Source organism: Papaver somniferum, unplaced genomic scaffold (genome assembly GCF_003573695.1).
Source record: "Papaver somniferum cultivar HN1 unplaced genomic scaffold, ASM357369v1 unplaced-scaffold_15, whole genome shotgun sequence".
NCBI lineage: Eukaryota > Viridiplantae > Streptophyta > Magnoliopsida > Ranunculales > Papaveraceae > Papaver > Papaver somniferum.
Genome location: NW_020624376.1, coordinates 5,409,041 through 5,431,542, shown reverse-complemented (window position 1 = coordinate 5,431,542; position 22,502 = coordinate 5,409,041). Strand labels below are relative to the sequence as shown.

The 22,502-nt window shown below is 36.3% G+C and overlaps 2 protein-coding genes and 1 long non-coding RNA gene across 6 annotated transcripts; 1 reads left to right on the top strand and 2 right to left on the bottom strand.

The window, feature by feature from the left end:
* Positions 1–9,375: 9,375 nt before the first annotated feature.
* On the bottom strand, positions 9,376–12,457 carry LOC113335804. 4 transcript variants are annotated; one of them, XR_003353507.1, is made up of 7 exons: positions 12,296–12,457; positions 11,533–12,193; positions 11,046–11,334; positions 10,607–10,678; positions 10,453–10,524; positions 9,926–9,971; positions 9,376–9,515 (listed from the first exon to the last, which is right to left on the bottom strand). It is a non-coding gene; the product is annotated as an uncharacterized LOC113335804 (long non-coding RNA). The 4 variants fall into 4 exon arrangements; XR_003353509.1 differs by lacking the exon at positions 9,376–9,515 and having other exon boundaries at positions 9,529–9,971; positions 11,046–11,181; positions 11,263–11,334; XR_003353508.1 differs by lacking the exon at positions 9,376–9,515 and having other exon boundaries at positions 9,529–9,971; positions 11,533–11,635; positions 12,128–12,193.
* A 368-nt stretch (positions 12,458–12,825) lies between these two features.
* On the top strand, positions 12,826–19,673 carry LOC113335734 (probable glutathione S-transferase parA). The gene is made up of 4 exons (XM_026581749.1): positions 12,826–12,873; positions 16,656–16,763; positions 17,039–17,332; positions 19,602–19,673. Exons 1-4 carry the CDS (start codon positions 12,826–12,828, stop codon positions 19,671–19,673), a joined length of 522 nt encoding a protein of 173 aa, XP_026437534.1.
* A 186-nt stretch (positions 19,674–19,859) lies between these two features.
* LOC113335644 (probable inorganic phosphate transporter 1-3) lies at positions 19,860–21,745 on the bottom strand. The gene has a single exon (XM_026581669.1). The coding sequence runs from the start codon at positions 21,645–21,647 to the stop codon at positions 20,037–20,039; it is 1,611 nt and encodes a 536-aa protein (XP_026437454.1). The 5' UTR covers positions 21,648–21,745; the 3' UTR covers positions 19,860–20,036.
* Between the last annotated feature and the right edge of the window lie 757 nt (positions 21,746–22,502).

Sequence of the window (22,502 nt, the reverse complement as noted above, 5' to 3'; positions counted from 1 at the left end):
TTTTTCTTTTCAAGGACGGAATTACTGGAGATTTTTCTTTTTCCTTGATTGATGGCTTAACAATCATGTTGACATATTTTCCATCCAAAGACATGATGCTCATGAGAACAACTATAACAAACTGATTTTTGTGATTGGAATTCACAATCTCTACAAGCAGTCTTGGAATATAAAGAATATCAAAACGCCTCCAATTGCTTCTCAATTTCGACCTAATTTCCCAATTTTACACGCTAGGGTTTCTGATAGAAAACGTGCAGAAATTGAGAAAATAGGTGGCTAAGGAGAAGGGAAAATGATGGGATTAGGTTACTTTGATGGACGTGGTGGTTATGATGATGGTTGAGGTGGTGACAGAGAGTTGGTGGCGGAGCAGGTGGTGGAAATGGTGGTGGTATGGCGTTGTGAAGAAGAGGGGAAGGAGGAAGAGAACTCGATAGAGTTTCTCTTAGGAATTGTTTGGTTTAGGGTAAATAGGTTAGGGTTCTAGAGTGTTGAGCGGATCCATCGAGTCTTGATGTTTTGCAAACCGGGACCGTTGGATGATATGAGATGAGTTGGATCTAACGGCTAGATGGAGGCAGATCTTGAGCGACCGTTGGATGCAAAAATACAATGAAACTGACGGCTCAAGATGGAGTTAGGTACTGTAGTGTGAAGCAGAATCTTCAGATTTTGATGCACGACGATGAAGCGACCGTAGGATTCTGAGATGATCCAATCTGACGGCTAGAAAGGGAAACGGGTATAGATATAGGAATTGGATTTGGGTGAGGGTTTTGGGCCTTGGGTATGCCAAGCCCATATCTTCTTTAAGAACAATTCTTCCTCTTCAAGCCCACTTCTAGCCTTTTGGTCTTGTGAACAACCTTCTTCGCGGCTTCCTTGTGAAGTTCCTCCCGGCTTTTCACTACTTTTCTGCTCTTTTCCGCTCCGCAAGTCATCCAAACTTTATTTGGTACCTAAAAATGCAGAATTAGTTAATAAAAATATTTATTCTCGAAAACAAGGAAAATACAGAATATGGGATAAAATGTAGAATTAATGCACAAAAGATGAATTAAATGCCAAGAAAAATATATGGAAATATGCACTTTTTAGCACTCATCAATACTGCGCACTTGATTCCCTTAGCTCCTATTCCACATGTCTAATCTTCAACATTCCTCGAAATCTTCATCACTTCCGAGTACTCCAATGATACCAAAGGTTGTAAGTTTAGCATCACCGTTGTTGAAGATCCGTAGCTATAACAATGAGAAATCATCGGTCTCGATCATTGCTATACAATGTCATAGTATTATTATATAGTGTCAAAGTCCAATTGTATCACAACTTCAACAATAATACTATGGTGATATGTATCACTCCCCCTTAGTCAATACTCCATCTCACATGAAAACCACTCCCCCTTACACAATGATCCGAAAACCATATGTATTTGTAGTGTGAACTACATACTATTTCTCCCCCTTTTTGTCAATAAAATTGGCAAAGGTACAAGAACGGGATCATAATGAAATTTCCGTAAGAGACATTTCATGACTGAGTGAAAGAAACACACATCATCTTATTTAGATGCAATCATATAGCCGAAGCTAACAACATTCATCAAGGAGTTTAAAGATACAAGATAAGCCCTCTAAAATTCCAAAGCTGCACACCCCTCAAGATATGACCATTAAGCACAAGTTCAAAAGAACTCTCCCCCATTAGATGTCATTCCCAAGGGAACAACAAGAGCGACCTTAAATTCCAAAGAAAAGAAGGATTTTTATTGGACACCAAAACCATAAGAATGATTTTTATATCCAAAACTCAATCAAATTAATCATAAGTAAACCCATGATTAATTTAATCGGAATACATAATCAAATTAACCACAAAAGTGATCAATTTAATTCATAGTGTTCAAAATAAGAAAACTTACGGAACATATGACTAACATAACCATTAGAAAATGATTAAGATAGCCGTTCATATACTCAACACAAGAAAAACTCATGGAATATATGAAAACTCAACTAGACTAATTACAAGAGATCCCATAATTAATCTAATTGGAATACACAATCAAACTAATCACAAACGTAATCAATTTAATTGTAATTTGTTTTGCTCAACATAATAGAACTTACGGAGCAATAACTAAATAACCAAACAAGATGATTAATTTATTTCACAAATGCTCAACATAAAGTATCTTACGGAACAACCAACCAAGCTAATCAAAAATTAATCAACTTAGTCGTATCGTGCTCAACATAAGACACATTACGGAGCCTCACAGTATTACATAAAATATAGATCAGTGAAGATCAATATTGTGGAATACACAAGGATTCATTCTATCTTCCATCACTATTTGCATAACGATATTTAATAGATATAATCCTTAGATACAAAAGATTTTAACCTATCTTCCGTCAAGGGTTGACAATATAGGCTTAACTTTTGTATATGTCAAAAGTCTATTCATTCTTAAACCAATACATGAATACTGATCGTGAACGACTTTACTTTTGACAAAATATGGGACAATATAGTTCACGGACGTAAACACAAAAATCCCATAACAAGTTGCAATATAACAAAATCAAAAATATTGCAAAACATCATCCTCCAAATAGTTTTAGAATTTTAAACCAAAAACCTAAAAACAAAAAGATGAAAATAATAGCTACGTGTAGTCACATCGCTATTCAAAGCACTAGTTATTCTTCCAACTAAGCCAAAAAAAATACATACTAGGCAACAATGTCTTTAGGAAATTCTTTATCATTCCCGAACTCTTTGTCGTCAAAAACCATTGGTACATAAGGTTCGTGAAGATAGGAGTTAATATCAACAAACCGTCTTGGCTGATGATGTCGAATCAGGGCTTTCTGAATTTCCAAAGATCTTAAAACGCAAGCTTTTATATCACGAATCTCCTTTTTTACCTCCTTCAACTCATCAAGAACATCGGAAAATTTATGAGAATTAGAAGGGACAACCCTTGGCTTTCTTGTATTCCTCCTTTTTCTTTTCAAGGACGGAATTACTGGAGATTTTTCTTTTTCCTTGATTGATGGCTTAACAATCATGTTGACATATTTTCCATCCAAAGACATGATGCTCATGAGAACAACTATAACAAACTGATTTTTGTGATTGGAATTCACAATCTCTACAAGCAGTCTTGGAATATAAAGAATATCAAAGAGGAAAAAGGAATGTAAGGTTCGAAACCTTTAAACAGGTTCGTGGACGTCCAACTCTAAACCCTATAAAGAGTAGAATTGTCGAAAGTAACCCTTCCTTTTATTTGATAAACAGAAAATAATAAACCTAGGAAAACTTTTCCTAAAGCCTGTGCATTCACAACCTTGTCTCTTTTGAACAGGCACATGAGACAAGATTTACCAAACAACACAATTAATTTGTGTGGTTGAACAATGATTTGTCCACCATTTTCCTCATGAGAGGAATCCTCTGACTTCTGTCTATCAAAGAGATTTGAACATACTTTCTTCTCAAATGGTCTTTTTTTGTCTTTGGAAACTAACTTCTTAGTCGAAGATAAAATCTTACATACCTCAGCGGTCTTCTGAGCAAGTTTAAGCTTCCTTGCTAACTGATTTGCTCTTCGTTGAAGTTTGTTGGCGTGCCTCAATTGATGTTTGTACTTGTAACATATTGATAGTTCATTACCCTTCCGAGAACAAAACGAGCACGTCTATCTTGGATAATAATCAGGCATATGTGGTGCAACAATAGATAAACACACGGTAGATCCTGAAACATTACAGACAGGGTTTCCAAAGGTTGGGTCAATTGATTCTTCCAGCATGATTGGCTTCTTATCTTCACCGAAACCATCAAGATTGATATATGTATTGCTACAGTTATCAAAATCAATGTTTTCACATAGAAGACCGACACTTGATTTCCTATCTTCATCCGAATCATAGATCTCAGACATCTCATCAAGTGTTACAGCAAGACCTTTGTTCCCAGTGTATTTTCTACGATTTGGGAACTCGTTTGCAAAATGACCAAAACCTTTACACTTAAAGCACTGTGGAATATCCTCGTCATCAGCCTCGTCAGCATCCCTGTTTTTAGGAGGGACGCGATCGTGAGGTTTATCTGACGACCTAGGTTTGTCTCTTGAAAACCGTTTACTTATCTTCAATACAAGATCCCTAAACTGTCTTGTGATCAAGGATACTGATTTTTCAAGATCTTCATCCGAAAAATCATCCTCAGACTGATCATCCTAAGAAACATAAACACTTTTACTTTTATCAAGTAATTTAGTGTTCATTTGTGCTTTAAGGGCAACATCCTTTCCGATTTTGGATGTATTCTCATGATCAAAGATCTTTAGCTTTCCAACCAATGTATTTATGGAAATATTATCAAGTTTATTTCCCTCAACGATGGCATGCTTCTTAGACTCGTATCTAGATGGCAGCGATCTGAGAATTTTCATCATAATGTCCTTTTTCAGGAATAGTCTTACCCAATGCAAACGATGCATTAACAATCTCAGACACTTTGTGATTAAACTCATCAAACATATCTTCATCTGCTATACGAAGGTTATCCCAATCGGAATTCAGGTTTTGAAGACTGGTTTCCTTTTCACTGGAGTTACCTTTGAATACGGTTTCTAAGATATCCCAAGCATCTTTAGACCGAGTGCAATTAGACACATGGTGCTGAAGATTTGGGGTAATAGCATGTATGATAGCATTTAAACCGTAGGAATTTTTCTTTACAGCATTTATCTCAGCAGGGGTGTATTCACCAATAGGTTTGGGAACGTTTACATCTCCAACTGCCAAAACGGGAGCATCATAGCCATTAACAACATATACCCATGATTGAAAATCACGTGCTTGAAGAAAAGCTCGCATAGAAATTTTCCACCATAAGTAATTAGAGCCATCGAAGACTGGTGGTATGTTAATAGAGATAACACCTCTGTCCATAGAGTCAGATCGCTACAAACACAGACTTGTAAGGTCTTGAACGTGTTTGCCCGCTCTGATACCAATTGAAAAAGCGGGGGTCTAACAACACCACCCAATATTTCGATTAGCAATCTGTATGGACTAACTCCGAAACATTTACTAGAGAATCAACTAGATAGTCAGAATCAATCTAGATAAAAGTATTTCATGGAGTTAATATCCTCTCTCTTGTTTTGATTCACTCAAGCTAATAGAAATCAGCGAGTCGATAATCAAACACAAGGAATAAATTGGACGGTACCAAAGACCAATGTCCAAGGATCAATCAATATCAATCAACAACCAAATGTCAGATTTCCAATTGATTGATTCAAACGCACAACCTGTATTATTTCAATTATATAAACAAATATAATGCGGAAATAGAAATAACACAGATACCAGAATTTTGTTAAAGAAGAAACCGCAAATGCAGAAAAACCTCGGCACCTAGTCCAGATTGAATACACGCTGTATTAAGACGCTACTGACACTAGCCTACTCCAAGCTAACTTCGGACTAGACTATAGTTGAACCCCAATCAGTCTGCCACAAATCCAAGGTACAGTTGTACTCCCTACGCCTCTGATCCCAGCAGGATACTGCGCACTTGATTACCTTAGCTGATCTCACCCACAACTAAGAGTTGCTACGACCCAAAATCGCAGGCTTTAACAATAAACAAATCTGTTTCCCACAGAAAACCCTAAAAGTTTTTGTTCCGTCTTTTGATAATAATCAAGGTGAACAGGAACCAATTGATAATCCGGTCTTATATTCTCGAAGAACAGCCTAGATTAATCAATCACCTCACAAAAATCTTAATCGTATGGTAGGGAAACAAGATGTCGTGGAATCACAAACGATGAGACGAAGGTGTTTGTGACTAACTTTTATATCTTTCCTACCGGAGAACTCTCACGATCTCAAGCCAATCAATATGATTGTACTGTTACGATAGAAGATGCAAGATCAGATCACACAACTATGATAAAAGTAATATCGGTCTGGCTTCACAGTCCCAATGAAGTCTTTAAGTCGTTAACCTGGTTTTAGAAGAAGAAAACCAAAGGTTAAAGGAGAAAAAACTCTAGCACGCAAACTAGTATCACACGTAAGGTGTGGGGATTAGTTTTGCACAATACTAGATGTCTCCTTTATATAGCCTTTCAAATCAGGGTTTTGCCTTAGTTACAAAGCAGTCAATATTCACCGTTAGATGAAAACCTGATTTAGATTCAAACTAATATTTCTCAACCGTTAGATCGAAAACTTAGCTTGTCATACATAAATGACTGTACGCTTATAGGTTTGTTAACCGCACCCAAATGTGTACATTGTTGGTTCAACAATAGTCTACCCAAAGAGGTTAACCATATGAGCGTTTCATACCAACCATGTTCTTCTTCACCATAACTAGTTCAATTGACTCAAATGAACTAGTTAAGAGAGTTGTTCAATTGCAAGGAAATCTTAAGTAACTACACAAGACACAATTGAAGCAAAGATGATTTGATTCACTCGAATCGGTTCATGAACTTTAATATCCAAGATTTGCAAATGCATTCCTTAGTCTTTTAAGATTAAGTTCAGAAATCATCTTTAGATTTATAACCTTCTCAAGTTCGCAGACTAGGTTCGCGGACTTAAGACACCAGATAGAGTTTACAAACTCCAGTAGAAATTCTCGGGTTCGATAACTACGTCGGTTCGCCGACTGGGTTCGCGGACTTGGATCACGCAAGTCGTTTGTTAACTCCAACAGAAATTCTCGGGTTTGAGAATTTCGGCAGTTCGCGGACTGAGTTCTCGGACTTGGCACTTGCCATACTTCCGGTTCTCTTGATCAACAAAGTTCGAAAACTTCGGTTCAAGGAATCCATTGGTTATGTAATCTAAACTCTCATTGTAATCATTGTAACATTCTTAGAGGACGTTATATAGTTGTTACACTATTTCTCGTCAAAGCAATTTTCAAAGTGATTGAAACATTGATGACTTTCTTCACTAGGTAAAGATAAACTTGGTTGAAGCGAAAATCTTACCAACACATATTTCGAGATATAGATAGGCGAGGTATGCTCGGCTCGAAATACCAAATGTGTATGATCTAGTCTATATATATAGCATACGACTTTTGTGTCAAAGAGTAGGAGATAAAATTGATAGACTTTTGAGTGACAGATAAGTTCAAGTCTCCACATACCTTTTTGTCGAGAAGTTCCACCGGTTCCTTGAGTAGATCTTCTACTTGTATGATGAATCGCCATGAAGTCCTTGAGCTCAACTACACTTACTATCCTAGTCCGAGACTTAGCTATAATAGACTAGAAATCAAGACTTATAGTTTGATCACTAACATTGACAAACATGCTTGACATAGCAACGCATGCGAGTTTGACCGAGCAGTGCTCTAACAGAATCTATTGCGGGCACTTCAGGGAGTTTATGGAATTGTGGGGTATGAAGAACATCGCAAAGATGCTGTGACATCTCCAGTATCTCAAGAAAGTTCAACCTTGAAGGCTGTTACGACCTTTACACATGTCCCAGCATTCACACAATAAAACAAACGAAAGCCTGACAAATTTTTTTTTTTATATTGTGATTGCTGTCAAAAGCGTATGTATACCATGGAGATATGTTTCAAACTCAGTAATCGTCCACAATGGAAGAATGATCATATGAGAAAGGGATATTCTAGTGGCAGTGTTAGAGGAGTACAAGGAGGTCGCAATGGTGTCCCAAAAGCATACTACATAGCTAATGAGGAGGAATTTCAACCTACATAACCAATGCTTCTCCTTAGCCATCTCAAGCCCATATAGAGCCAATGATAAAAGAGGATGTTGTCATCCAAGGAGAATTCTGTTGGATCTACTTTTATGGCTCAATCAGGTAACAAAAGAACTTTTTTTTTTGATAATGCATCTAGATCCATTTGTAATAAATCTATGGATTTTCGATAGTGGAGCAACTGATCACATATCTACCAAGTTTGACATGTTTTTCACTTATAATCCCAATCCCAATTAACTGTGTATCTTGACCACTGTTGGATCTCCAAACATTGTTTATGGTGAAGGCAATATCCCAATAACTAGCTCTATGTCCTTTTCTACGATGTTATATGTCCCAGATCTCTCTTGCAACTTTCTTTCCATCAGACAGATAACCAAAACGGTGAAGTGTAGTGTTCCTTTCTTTGATACACATTGTGTTTTTCAAGTTCGCACAAGGAAGAGAATCGGTATGGTTAAGGAGGGAGGGGAACTTTACAACCTGAGTTGCAAAAGAGGAACAAGAGAGCATTACAAGAGTTTATAAATCAACAAGTGAATCTAGTTCGAAGAACAAGTATGGTTGTGGCATAAACGATTATGAAATTCTTCTTTTCGGTATTTGCAAAGGTTATTCCATATGTTGTTTTTAGAACTTGATATATCTAAGTTTCATTGTGAAGCATGTGAGCTAGCTAAGCATCACCGTGTCCCATATCATTTAATCATTAAAATAAGTGTGTCTCCTTTTGCTGGCCTACATAGTGATGTCTGGGGTCATTCAAGTGTCGTTACTTATTGTTGTTTTCGTTGGTTTGTTACTTTAATTGATGATTATTGATGAGTGTCTCGGGTTTTTTATTGAAAGATAAGAGCGATGTCCATGTTGTATTCAAGATCTTTCATAATTTCTTTCTTACCCAGTTTAACAACAAAAAATCAAGTGTTAAGATCTGATAGGAGCGGTTAGTATCTAAAGCAACATCTTTCTTCTTAATTAATTTTTTGGAACATGACACTGTCAACCCAACCTCTTGCACTGATACGCATGAGAAAAATGGAGTTGTTATGCGAAAAAATCGCTACTTATTAGAAGTCACTAGTTGCTTGTTACTCCAAAATGAGGGTGCATAATATGTATTGACGTGATGCTATCTTTACTGCAACACAACTGATTAACAATATGCCTTCTCGAGTTTTGAGTTTTCAAACACCCGCTGCGCTCCTTTCTCTTGGAATTTCCGCTCAACCTCATGCTCCTCTCAAGTGTGTTTTCACTATACCGTTTTATGGCATTAGCAACCCACGATAGCTGTTGCTGAACGAGTTCGCAATAGGCATTTGCCGTCGCTAAAGGTTTTAGCAACATATAAAAAGGCTCAGAATGAAGCCACGGCTTTGATTCTAAGCCACGGCTCAGAAAATTATGTTTCTCAATGTATCTATCTGTTAACTCAACATGTCTATCAACTCAGCACAAAAATCAATATAAAAGAAATTATCATCATTCAGTAGTCCTAAAATTACAAGGATAAGTGACAAAATTAGAGCACGTTCACTTCAGATTTCAAAACCAACATTGATACAAAGTCCGCATATCTGTTCCCTACATGGAATCAAGTTCCCATATTCTAGTACATAATACAAAGTCTTTAACAACAGTAAGAGTACAAACCATTAGGCTCTCTTGAAGTGCTAATTATTTTGCTGATTCAATAGATTCATCACTAGATACCTGTTGCATAAAGTGATGTTTAAATCTCACAAAAAAAGAAAAATGGTTTTATACAAGTAGAAAGGAATTAGTAAAGATGAGGTATATGATTGCACTAAACATGAATCGGTAAGCTATCATTTGTCGAACGACGACAATGAACACACTTAAATTTTGGTAATGAATAAGCAAATGATTTTAGTCCCTCATGAGATGACTACTATATAAGTAATGTAGATACCAAACCTAAGAAATGAAGTAGAGATTTCAATCTCCGGTTCATAAATTATTGAGACAAAACCGCCACTCACAGATTACCATTAACATGATAAAAACGATTCAGATACAGTTCTGTTTGAACCAGACAATATGTCCAACTTATAAGTACAAAACCACAACGGGGAAATTAAAAATAAGGCGGCGTAATGCACCTGGCTGGCCCTAATGATCATCAACGTCAACAAGTTGAGTCGACACCTGCAAATGACCACCTCGTCAAAACTCAGGGACAATCAATCTTATCCTTGCCATAGAATGGAAATATTAAAATACTCCACCAAGGTTTTCAGAATAACGTTAATTTCACAAGTAAATGATCCCAAACAATGGGGATAAAACTGATACGGCCATGTAGTTCCTAACAACCCAGCAAAAATGGCCTATCTAAAAACTTGCAGCCCTATGACAAGTTTATAAGATCATGAACACACATAAAGTACCATCTCTACAAAAAATTTGAAGGCATTCTAGATAAATGTTATAATCTATAATATTGAAAATGAAAAGACAGGTTATTTCATGAATGCATCAGAAATAGTAAAGTAAATTGAGATGGAATTTCCCCTTGAAAACTGTTATTAGTTAGAATCCTACAGAAACCATGCAATACTGAGAACTGATATAGAACACTGCAGTCTAGAACTCTTAGGTATGCAACATTTGTTTGAATGGAACTTACAGAATTTGGATACTTCTGATATTCCCGAATTCGGCCGGCATAGGACCATTGAGATGGTTCTTACTCAAATTCCTAAATGTGATAAACGCACAAGTCAAAGTATTTCCCTTGAAAAATGCACAAGTTAACTAAAGAGCAAGGCAGTTTTACTTACAAGGTAAGCAGATGCTGTAGATCACCAACAGAAGATGGCACCCGTCCTGAAAAATTATTGCTCGAAAGATCCCTGCAATCAAAACATAAATAAGTTAGCTTAGAGAAACTCTCCCATATCTAGGATCTTGACTTGCAATGTGTCAAGATTTATAATTATCCCAAGCTCAAATGTTTGCATCCACATCCATACATAGTAAAAGTACTGCCAAATAAACAAGTAAACAGGTTAGTACAGAAAGTCATTTTTGTGCTAGTCAATCAAGTAGACCACGTTCAAATTAAAGCAATTGCGGAGTTTGATTTATGTATTGCCATTTTTAGCAAAGGGCACAACACGCAACTGGGTTAGACCAGTAGTCTTGCTAAACTAATTTAGGTAACACTCAGAGTAAAAGACAAATAAATGAACTTTCATGTGAATAGATGATTGCACGTACCATGGGAGGCATAAAATTTTCTCTAGAGCACCCTCTTCGCACCATAGAAAAATAAGGGACTTGCACTCCAGATCCCTCGAAAGATTCCTGCTGAGTCACGACAACTGCCTTGTCCAAACCAACACTTTGCACAGGCCTGATCTATGGCTTTGGATCAGGGTAATAAAATTTCTATTCAAAAAAGTTCAGCACGGTACGCATAGTGCATTGGTAATACCTGGCTTAATATCAGTTGGTTTAGCATAAAGCCATTGAGGAGACAACATTATGATGTTGTCTGAAGCTTGATCTGTAACATACACAACAAAATAGTCCAAGTAAAACATCTTTCAAAACCATACACACAGACAAGAAAGTAGAAAGAAATGACCAATGACCCTATGCAGGATTATCTCTTTTTCGTCAAAAATACTCATAAGTTTCTAAAAAATCACTTCGTAAAAATACTCATGAACATATAATAGGCAAGGGAACATATGGAAATAACCTTTTGAATCATCAAGAAAGCCGATAAAGATTTTCCAAAACTTATTACCATCAAAATTTTCTATTGCATCATCATTCTCCTCGTTCAGAAATTCTGACTCAACCTGTATTAACAAAAGAAACAGTGTATAGCATGGAACTAGCAACCAAAAGAGATAAAATAAAGGATCGCCTAACAAAGTTAGCCAGGGAGAATCCCTGATTTTAGGATAATGAATTTGCGATAATGGATATGAGGGTGGAAGCATCTATCTTCATGTAGACAAATCTACACTATCCCCAGTAGCCAACATGAAAAAGGAGACATTATCTGTGTGACATAATGATCCCGAAAGTATTCATACACAGCCAACCGAAACAGTAGCACCAACATTCCACCAGAAACTGCAAACTCGCAAGCTTATGCAAAATTTGGAACAACATTACGATGAGACCATTAATGATAAAGAATCATATCTTGGAAATTCAAATCCGCATATTATCTTACTCTGAGCACAGCAAGTAGGCAAGTTGAATCAAGTCAGGCAAACAGTCAAGGTGAATCCAATTGATAAGATTAACAGAATTAATTAAGAGATCAAAGATAGGATTTATACCCTTTTCTCTACACCCTCAGAAGCATCATGTTCATTGTTATTTTCAGCATCCACTTCATCACCTTCCTACAAATATCACAATTACAATTGCAATCACAATCAATAAAATCAAAAAAAAAAAAAAAAATTAGACCAAAAGAAAGAAAAAAAATTGATTGACCCACGTACCGTAACATCCTCAGCTGGTTCTTCCTTCTATTTGTGAGTTCATGAAATCAATTCAAAAAGCTCAAAATCACAGAAAATTGGAAACCCTAATTGAAAACTTTGGTGAAAATAAGAAAGAACAGAGAGTTGCCAGGTTTAAAGAAAGAGAGAAGAAATTTTTTATGTCTGGGAAATGAGATAAAGAGTAATAGAGAAGGAAAGATAAACCCGCTGCTCTGAAGTTGAAAAAGAAATTTTATTCATAGTGTTACCGACCACACGAGCATATCGCATGTGTGAAAATCCCTCCGTTGCTATTCACATCGGAGCACTGCATGTTGCGAAATTTCACAAGGGAAAACGAAGTTGCTACAGATTAGCAACAGAACTAATTAGCAACGGAGCAAATAATGTTGATAATCTGGGTTGCTAATACGCAAAAATGGTGTAGTGTTTATTAGGATGCTCAGTTACTCAGAAAGGATACATGTGTTGTCATTGGTGTGTCGGATGTGACCACCTGGGATAATTTTTTTTGGTCTATTGTCTATATGGATGACATTTTAATGACAGGGGATGATGTAGAAGAAATGTGGAAGGTAAAATCTTATTTCGCCAAAGAATTTGAGATAAAGGGCCTAGGAGACTTGTTCTACTTCGTATGAATCCAAGTGCATATCAAAAAGGGGAATTTATATCTCCAAAAGGTAGTATCTTCTGGATATTCTAGATGAGACAGGGACGTTTGCGGCAGGCCTATTAACACACTAGTAAAACCAAATCAGAAGTTGGGAGAATACACTAACGACATTCCAGTGGATAAATAGAGGTAACAAAGATTAGTGGGAAAAACTAATTTAATTGTCTCACACTCGTCCTGATATGGCATACCGCATGACTGTTGTAAGTCAGTTTATGCATGCTCCACGACATACACGTATAGATACATTGTATCAAATACTTCACTACAAAAGTCTGCACCAATAAAAGGGTTGTTATTTTCGCAGAATAACCACATAGAGGTTGAGGCATACACTGATGTGGATTGGGCAGGCTTCGTGATTGATCGTATGTCTACCTCTGGATATTGTTCATTTGTCGAAGGAACCCTTGTAACCTGACGTAGTAAGAAGCAATCAGTTGTATTTAGGTCTAGTGCATAAGAATATCTTAGAGTTATGCCTCAAGGAGTTTATGAGTTCTTATGGCGAAGAATACAGTTGGAAGATATGGATGGAACCTTACAGGTCTTATGAAGTTATACTGCGACAAAAAGAGCTAGCTGCCATCAGTATTGCTCATAATCCAGTCCACCACGACAGAACCAAACATGTGGAAGTGGATATACATTTCATCAAAGAGAAATCAAATGAAGGAGTCATTAGCACTCCCTTTGTCAGAACTGAAAAATCAGATTGCAGACATTCTGACAAAAGGAGTTCCAATTCGACCATTCAACTCTTTCCTTGACAATCTTGGTATGCTGGATATCTAGCGCACCCATTTTAGCGGGAGTGTTGATATATGAGTTTCATGGTTAAGTTACATTATATAGTGCAGTCTAATATGTGCTCACAAGATAATGCTGAAGCCGATATTGCGATCCATCAAGCATCCAAAACAGATATCAGAATTTATATTCTTTTTTCTAGTGGTTACATGATCGATTTTCTTTTTGGTGGTTACTGAGTCACCAATTTACCAACTCACTGATTTGCTAACCTAGTTTATGGGCTACCAATAATAACATGAATGGTCAAACTTAAAATTAGAACGATTTTTTAGGGACCATGGTTTTTTCACAAAATTGGTTAAAAAGACCAAAATCAACAATTCCTGGGTGAAATGGACAGTTAGATTTTGATACTGTTTAAATGGACAAAAATGTAAAAATAGGCAGGATGTAACCAGTTTCATCGTGCCCATTTTCAAATATTTTTTCTTATTTTTAATTTACACAGGATGTATCCAGTTTCATCCTTGCTATTTTCTAAATTTAAGCTAGGATGAAACCAGTTTCATCCTTACTATTTTTTTTTTGGCCATTTCACCCAAACTATTTTTTACTCGTCCATTTGAACCGTGATTTAAAAATATTTGGACAAATGACCCATTTTTCCGTGGTTTTTTTGGGGGGACCATGGTCTTATTAGGCTAACCTCCCTATACTTATAAGGGGTGTCCCAAAGTTAGGTAAATACCCATTTACCCTTTACTTTAATTTTTATTAAAACTAACTTAATAACTATATTAATCTAATAATATACATCTAATCAAAATGAATTTATTAACCAAAATCAAAATCAAAAGAGCAATCGAAAATTTTTAGTTTTGAAAAAAAGTTTATTCTCTTCTTCTTCTCTCTTTCCTTGACGTTCCTCGTTCGATTGAAAAACCCATCAATCTTTTTAATTCGTTTTTGGATAGGAAAATTGAGTAGTAATCATCAAAATATGGTTTAAATGGATGTTAAAGTGGCATGTTCGGTTAGGAATAATTAAAAAAAAAACTAGTTTTGTAACCGAACATTCTGAAACCAAGAACACTAAGAACACTTCGGTTATCACAAATTTAATTTTTCATAACCGAACTCGGAGTTCGATTGGTTCGCAAAAAATTCTAAAACTAGTTAGTAACCGAACTCTACCCATTATCGTCAAAATATATATTGATCAAAATCAAATGGGTTATGGTTAATAAAAACGTGGGCTATATTTAAGAGAATCCAAAATCTTTACATTGTAGTACATAGACTGCAAGCATTTTATGGGCTTTTGAGGGCCCGAGACAAACAAGGTTGTAGACCAATTTATCTTGTCCTTCGCTTTAGTCAAGAGATGCAACCTTAGTAATTGATTAGAACGATTTTTTGGGGACCATGGTTCTTTTGGGGGACCATGGTTTTATTTTGGGTAAAGACATTAGAAGTAAATCTAGGTCACCCCTTATCTGGATATTTATATTAATACCTAAATTACCCTCCTGATTAATTTTGGGTGATGATTAGTTAGTGTTAATAATAGTTAGTGTAATGATTAGTGAGATGATTAAGTTAAAGATAATTAGTGAGATTAAAAAATCAGATGGTTTTTTTTAAAGAAGTAGAATTATTGAGAGAGTAAAGTTAGAGAAGATGAAGAAGGAAAACATGAAAAACGATGGATTTTACCAACCACAACCGGAGGAAGGGTATTTGGGTACCCAGGTGTGCTTCAAACTTAGATAATGTTGGTTGAATTGCTCCAAACTTTCAAAAAAAATGAAATTTTTTATGTAGATTTGGGTCAGTTCGGTTACCATATGTCAAGAACATGTAACCGAACACACCTGAAAGTGTAGTTCGGTTACATTTTCCAAACACGCAGGTTACTGAACTCGCTCGTTAATGGAGGTTTTGGTCGTACAGTGTAATGTTCGGTTACCTAGGATAAAATGGTAGGTAACCGAACTTTGAACTTAACAATTTATTTGGGTACATCTTGTGTGTTCGGTTAGTTCGCAAACTTCAACGCAACCAAGTTCCCAACCGAACTGAAGGTTAAAAGTAACCTAGTGTTAGAAGTTCGGTTGGTTCGCAAACTTCAACATATTTTGCGAATCAACCGAACTGGGCTTATATATGCATATATGCAATTAGGCAAACGTTCGGTTACTACGAAATTTATTTCTTGGCGAATTAGGTAGAGTTCGGTTACGAAGTTTGAAAGGTAGATTTCGGTTACAAAGAAAACTTAACATTTTTGCGAATGAACCGAACTTGTGGACTTCTCATTATTTTCGTAAACTAAAGTTCGGTGATATCCTTATTTTGCGAAGGAACCGAACTTATGGACTTCTGTTGTTTGAATACAAGGAGTTCGGTTAAAAGTATTTTTTGCGAATCAACCGAACTCTATTGGCTAAGTTCGGTTACTTTGCAGTTTTATAATTTTTTGCGAAAAAACCGAACTCTATTGGCTAAGTTCGGTTATTTTGGAACTCAAGATAGTGGCCACAAAAACACAGTTCGGTTAGACTGGATTTGTTTTTTTCGGTTCTAAGGGTGGAGTTCGGTTACTTTGTAGTTTTAATTTTTTTTGCGAAACAACCGAACAGAGAGTTCGGTGACTTAGTTTTAAATCCAATAGAACCAAACTGTTCTTCGTGTTCTTCATTTTCAAGAAGTTCGGTTAGTAAATTAGGGTTTTTTGGAAAATCGGCCTAACCGAACATGGCTCTGTAACTCCTATTAAAACCCTATTTTGATGATTTCTATTCGATTGAAGTAATCAAAATCAAACTAAAGTGAAGGGTTTGTTGGAAAATACCTCCGGAGTGGTCCCATGGCAGAATCAGGCTGCGGCTGGCGTTTTTTATACTCGATAAAATTATCATGTAACAGAACTTAATTGTGATTGATGATGTTTGGAATGATAAATTTCCATTGTTACCAAGTGATCCATATCAGAAAGCCACTGCAAGATTCTGGGTTGATTATATCGACAAAAACGTAAGTTTTAATTACAAACAAAAGTTTATTAATTTTCATTTCTATATACTATGTTTTGTTTAATTTGTTGATTAGGGTCAAGGGCGTAGGCAGACAAGATTAGTTGTCCTACTTGCTATTTGACTCTCCGAGCTTATTTATGTACATAATTAAACAAAAATATGCATATACTAAAAACAAAAGGCAAATAATAATACAAATTCGTTTAATATTTACTCTTTCTTACCTTCAGTTCTGGTTGCACAAAAAATTAGTTTACACATTTCTTAATGTAGGTCTATGCGTTTGGGAAGAAAACATGGATGACAAAGGGAGAAGAGCAAGAGAAAGCTAAGAAATATCTCATAGAAACCTTGAGAGTATTGGAAGGAGAGCTTGGAGAGAAACCATACTTTGGTGGTGAAAATATGGGGTTTTTGGACGTGGCCTTGGTTCCATATTATAGTTGGTTTTATTCGTATGAGATTTGTGGGAAATTCAGCATTGAAGATTTCTGTCCGAAGTTGGTAAGTTGGGCTAAGAATTGTATGGAAAAGGAGAGTGTCTCTAAGTCACTTCTAATGGAAACTGTAAGATGAAACTTAGATTATATAAAGACAACTCTCTTTATTGATGTTTAGAAAATCTCTCAAACCTAAACACAAGCTCTAATCTTGCTCATATGATCAACCACAACTTTGGTGATCATATATATATAGAACTATGAATTCCTTTTCCTAGTCCTATTACCTTATTACATGTCTTTCCTTTTCTTAGAACTAGATGACTTCTAATTCCCTTAGGATTACATCAACTTCCTAATCTTGTCCTAACCAACTTGTTAGTGACTTCTATGTTGAAGTTAATCCAACATTCTCCCCCTTAAGCTTCAACTGTGCTTGTGAAAAATCTTGTACGTATGATGGTGCTCTCGTCTCCCATGGCTCGGTGTAGACAAGCTCTGATACCAATTAATGGCAACTGCAAGATGAAACTTAGCTTATATAAAGACAACTCTCTTTATTTATGTTTAGAAAATCTCTCAAAACTAAACACAAGCTCTAATCTTGCTCATATGATCAACCACAACTTTGGTGATCATATATATATAGAACTATGAATTCCTTTTCCTAGTCATATTACCTTATTACATGTCTTTCCTTTTCTTAGAACTAGATGAATTCTAATTCCCTTAGGATTACATCAATTTCCTAATCTTGTCCTAACCAACTTGTTAGTGACTTCTATGTTGAAGTTAATCCAACATTCTCCCCCTTAAGCTTCAACCGTGCTTGTGAAAAATCTTGTACGTATGATGGTGCTCTCGTCTCCCATGGCTCGGTGTAGACAAGCTCTGATACCAATTAATGACAACTGCAAGATGAAACTTAGCTTATATAAAGACAACTCTCTTTATTGATGTTTAGAAAATCTCTCAAAACTAAACACAAGCTCTAATCTTGGTCATATGATCAACCATAACTTTGGTGATCATATATATATAGAACTATGAATTCCTTTTCCTAATCCTATTACCTTATTACATGTCTTTCCTTTTCTTAGAACTAGATGACTTTTAATTCCCTTAGGATTACATCAACTTCCTAATCTTGTCCTAACCAACTTGTTAGTGACTTCTATGTTGAAGTTAATCCAACATTCTCCCCCTTAAGCTTCAACTGTGCTTGTGAAAAATCTTGTACGTATGATGGTGCTCTCGTCTCCCATGGCTCGGTGTAGACAAGCTCTGATACCAATTAATGGCAACTGCAAGATGAAACTTAGCTTATATAAAGACAACTCTCTTTATTGATGTTTAGAAAATCTCTCAAAACTAAACACAAGCTCTAATCTTGCTCATATGATCAACCACAACTTTGGTGATCATATATATATATAGAACTATGAATTCCTTTTCCTAGTCATATTACCTTATTACATGTCTTTCCTTTTCTTAGAACTAGATGACTTCTAATTCCCTTAGGATTACATCAATTTCCTAATCTTGTCCTAACCAACTTGTTAGTGACTTCTATGTTGAAGTTAATCCAACATTCTCCCCCTTAAGCTTCAACCGTGCTTGTGAAAAATCTTGTACGTATGATGGTGCTCTCGTCTCCCATGGCTCGGTGTAGACAAGCTCTGATACCAATTAATGACAACTGCAAGATGAAACTTAGCTTATATAAAGACAACTCTCTTTATTGATGTTTAGAAAATCTCTCAAAACTAAACACAAGCTCTAATCTTGGTCATATGATCAACCATAACTTTGGTGATCATATATATATATAGAACTATGAATTCCTTTTCCTAATCCTATTACCTTATTACATGTCTTTCCTTTTCTTAGAACTAGATGACTTTTAATTCCCTTAGGATTACATCAACTTCCTAATCTTGTCCTAACCAACTTGTTAGTGACTTCTATGTTGAAGTTAATCCAACATTCTCCCCCTTAAGCTTCAACTGTGCTTGTGAAAAATCTTGTACGTATGATGGTGCTCTCGTCTCCCATGGCTCGGTGTAGACAAGCTCTGATACCAATTAATGGCAACTGCAAGATGAAACTTAGCTTATATAAAGACAACTCTCTTTATTGATGTTTAGAAAATCTCTCAAAACTAAACACAAGCTCTAATCTTGCTCATATGATCAACCACAACTTTGGTGATCATATATTATATATAACTATGAATTCTTTTTCCTAGTCATATTACCTTATTACATGTCTTTCCTTTTCTTAGAACTAGATGACTTCTAATTCCCTTAGGATTACATCAATTTCCTAATCTTGTCCTAACCAACTTGTTAGTGACTTCTATGTTGAAGTTAATCCACCAACTTCCTGATCAAAAGAGGGTCTATGGATTTGTTATTGACCTTAAGAAGTTTCATGGAATCGATAAGCATATGAAAAGTTTGTCATGAAGTTACTAAAACATGATCATTCTTTTTTTTTTCTTTTTTTCCATATAAAATTTGATTAATAAATCTCCTAGTGTAATAATGATTTTTAATTTTTCCTTCTTTTATGAAATTGTGTGGAAATTAATTTCTTTTGTTTCCCAGGAAATCTTTTTCTGTGAAATATGCAAAATAAAACACAAATCAATCTTTTAAAAAATCAAACAAATAGTAGAATTTCATAAACAATAACAACAGCTTCAAATCGGCTCATTTTCCCAGCCCACACTTTTTTTCACACACGGAAAGGGAGTTAGACAACCACTTACATCAACATTAAAATTTTTATGTTGAAAATAAAAAAAATAATCAGGAAAACCAAGAAAATCAAACAGGCACTGATCTGTTGTATTCGGGCCTTTGAATCACTTCTTCGTACGTGTCTCCGTCGTTCTCACCTGACAAGTCCTCCAAAGATTTACCATTTGGTTCTGGTACGAGGAATGTAAACATCATGCCAATGAAGTTGATAACTCCGAGCACGATCAAGGAGTTCTTAACACCAATACCAGCTGGATACCCGTGATCAGTCTTTTTTGGATCTTGATTCTGGGCAGCATATAAAAACCCAAATGCACCAATGATGGCACCTGCTTTCCCTGCGGCTGCTGATATACCATGACATGTTGAACGCAGCCTAGCTGGGAATATTTCAGCTGGTACAATGAAAGTTGTACTGTTGGGTCCGAAGTTTGCAAAAAAGAAAGTTAATGCATACATAATAACGAATCCGATCCTGTTCTCCTTTTTACTCCAGTAGTTGTAAGGAAATGCAATAGCAAACATGAAGACTGTCATGAAGAAGAAACCCATCATTTGAATTGCCCATCTTCCCATAATATCGATGAAAGCCACTGTAAACCAGTACCCAGGAACAGTACTGCATAGAGCAATTAATGTTTGTGCCCTCGCAATCTTGAAAACTTCTTGAGCAGCACTCATAGTTTTTGCCGGTGGAATCCACCCAATTGCAGTAAAAATATCCTTCTGGAACAAGTTTTGACTGTAAAAAGCAATGTCTAGCAAGAACCAAGTACTTGTGGTTCCAAGTAAAGGAAGCCCGTGACGTTTAAGAAATTGCATTGAAAATAAACCGAATGAATTGTCGGTAGTTAATCTCTCTACCCGTTCTGTTTCAGCTTTAATCTCCTTATTTAAAACCTTAGACATATCGGCAGCTGCCCTTTCCGCATTTTTTTCTACAAGAGCAGTGTAACGAGCGGTTTCAGGCATTTTCATACGCCAGTAGTAGGTCAAAGCGGCTGGAATTGCACCAAAAATAACAATAATACGCCAAATGTAGTCCATCTGATATGGAAGGGATGCCTTCGCATCAACTTGATAAGCTGGAGCTGGGTATTGTTTCTCGAATATTGAAGAAACTATGATGGCCATAATTCCTCCGGCTAGAATTCCAGTTCCCTGCATCGCAAAGACAGCAGCGATAAAAGCACCTCGAGTTTTCTTGTTGGCGTACTCAGCCATGATAGTTGCAGAAAGTGGGTAGTCGCCACCGATTCCAAATCCAAGCCAGAAACGGAAGAAACATAATGTAGCCATGACTGCTTTTGGTTGGCTTCCTAGGGAAAGACCAGAAAATACTGAACAACTGACCATAATAAGTAGGGTAAGACCGTAGACACGCTTTCTACCCATTCGATCACCTAACCAACCAAAGAAGAGCTGACCAGCAAGTGTGCCGACCAGAGCTACACCATTAACTGCCGCAGCAACATTTGGTGGCAAACTCCCGGGTTTTTCTGCTCCTTCGACCGTGTAGTAAATCCTACCGAGCAATTTGGTGACAAGGGAGATGCAAAAGAGATCGTAAGCATCTGTGAAGAAACCCATACCAGCAATCACGATGGCCGTGAAATGGTACAATTGTGTCTTAGCTACATCAAGTGCTTTAAGCACTTCTAGTCCTTCCTTCACCATGATGACTCTCGGCAACTCCAACTTTTTTTTATTTTTTTCCCCTTCTCTTTCAGGTTCAAAAGAGTGAGAGAAAGAGAGATGGTTGTTGTTGCTGAAGAAATGGTAAGGAAGGCAAGTGTTGGTACTTTGAAATTGAAGTTAGTTTCCATTATATAGAGATCCGTCCCAAAGAATATACTCGCAAATTATCCTTTATCCCAACTACTAGTATATTTTATTTACTATTCGTTAAGTCTTAACTGCAGCTTTACACAACATCTCTATCTTGTACATAGATAAATTCTTGACAAGGTCAGATAATTCAATATCAAAAATGCAAAAAAGGAAAGAAAAACTACACCATGGAGATAATTTAATGTCAATAGGTGGAATATTCACAGAATTAATTTGTTAGTTTGAGGAACCCCATCACTCCGCAGTGGTTGCTCGTACAAAGCTGTCAGCTGATATCCAACATTAAGTATATCAGAATAAGTGAATAAGTTGACAAACTATTTTCATTTATTGTACAACTGAGAATATGCGCATACTTACAAACTCAATATCGGATGTCAACGGATATCATTTTCTCTTCAGATGCAAAAGAGAAAACTTGATGTGTATTGCTGATCACGTCTTAAACTACTGAACTTATGGAAATCAATACTGTGAAACACAATGTAGACAACTACTACTAGGCCTATGTAACTTGGACAGCGATTGTGATTAAATGTAGATAAATGATCAGGGGGCTATAACTGAACGGCTGCAACAAGTTCATACCCATGATGTAATTGTACCGATTTCAATATCAGCTTGCAGTCGAATATCAAGCTCTAGCCCAAAACTGCAAACTAGTACATTCAAGTGGAAAAT

What these genes read in the sequence shown, in the direction of transcription:
- LOC113335734 (XM_026581749.1), top strand. Translation starts at nt 12,826, where the DNA reads ATGGATGACATTTTAATGACAGGGGATGATGTAGAAGAAATGTGGAAG. An exon ending in TTGATTATATCGACAAAAAC is followed by an intron (nt 16,764 to 17,038) that starts GTAAGTTTTAAT and finishes TTCTTAATGTAG; the next exon opens with GTCTATGCGTTTGGGAAGAA. An exon ending in AGTCACTTCTAATGGAAACT is followed by an intron (nt 17,333 to 19,601) that starts GTAAGATGAAAC and finishes CCTGATCAAAAG; the next exon opens with AGGGTCTATGGATTTGTTAT.
- LOC113335644 (XM_026581669.1), bottom strand. Translation starts at nt 21,647, where the DNA reads ATGGTGAAGGAAGGACTAGAAGTGCTTAAAGCACTTGATGTAGCTAAG.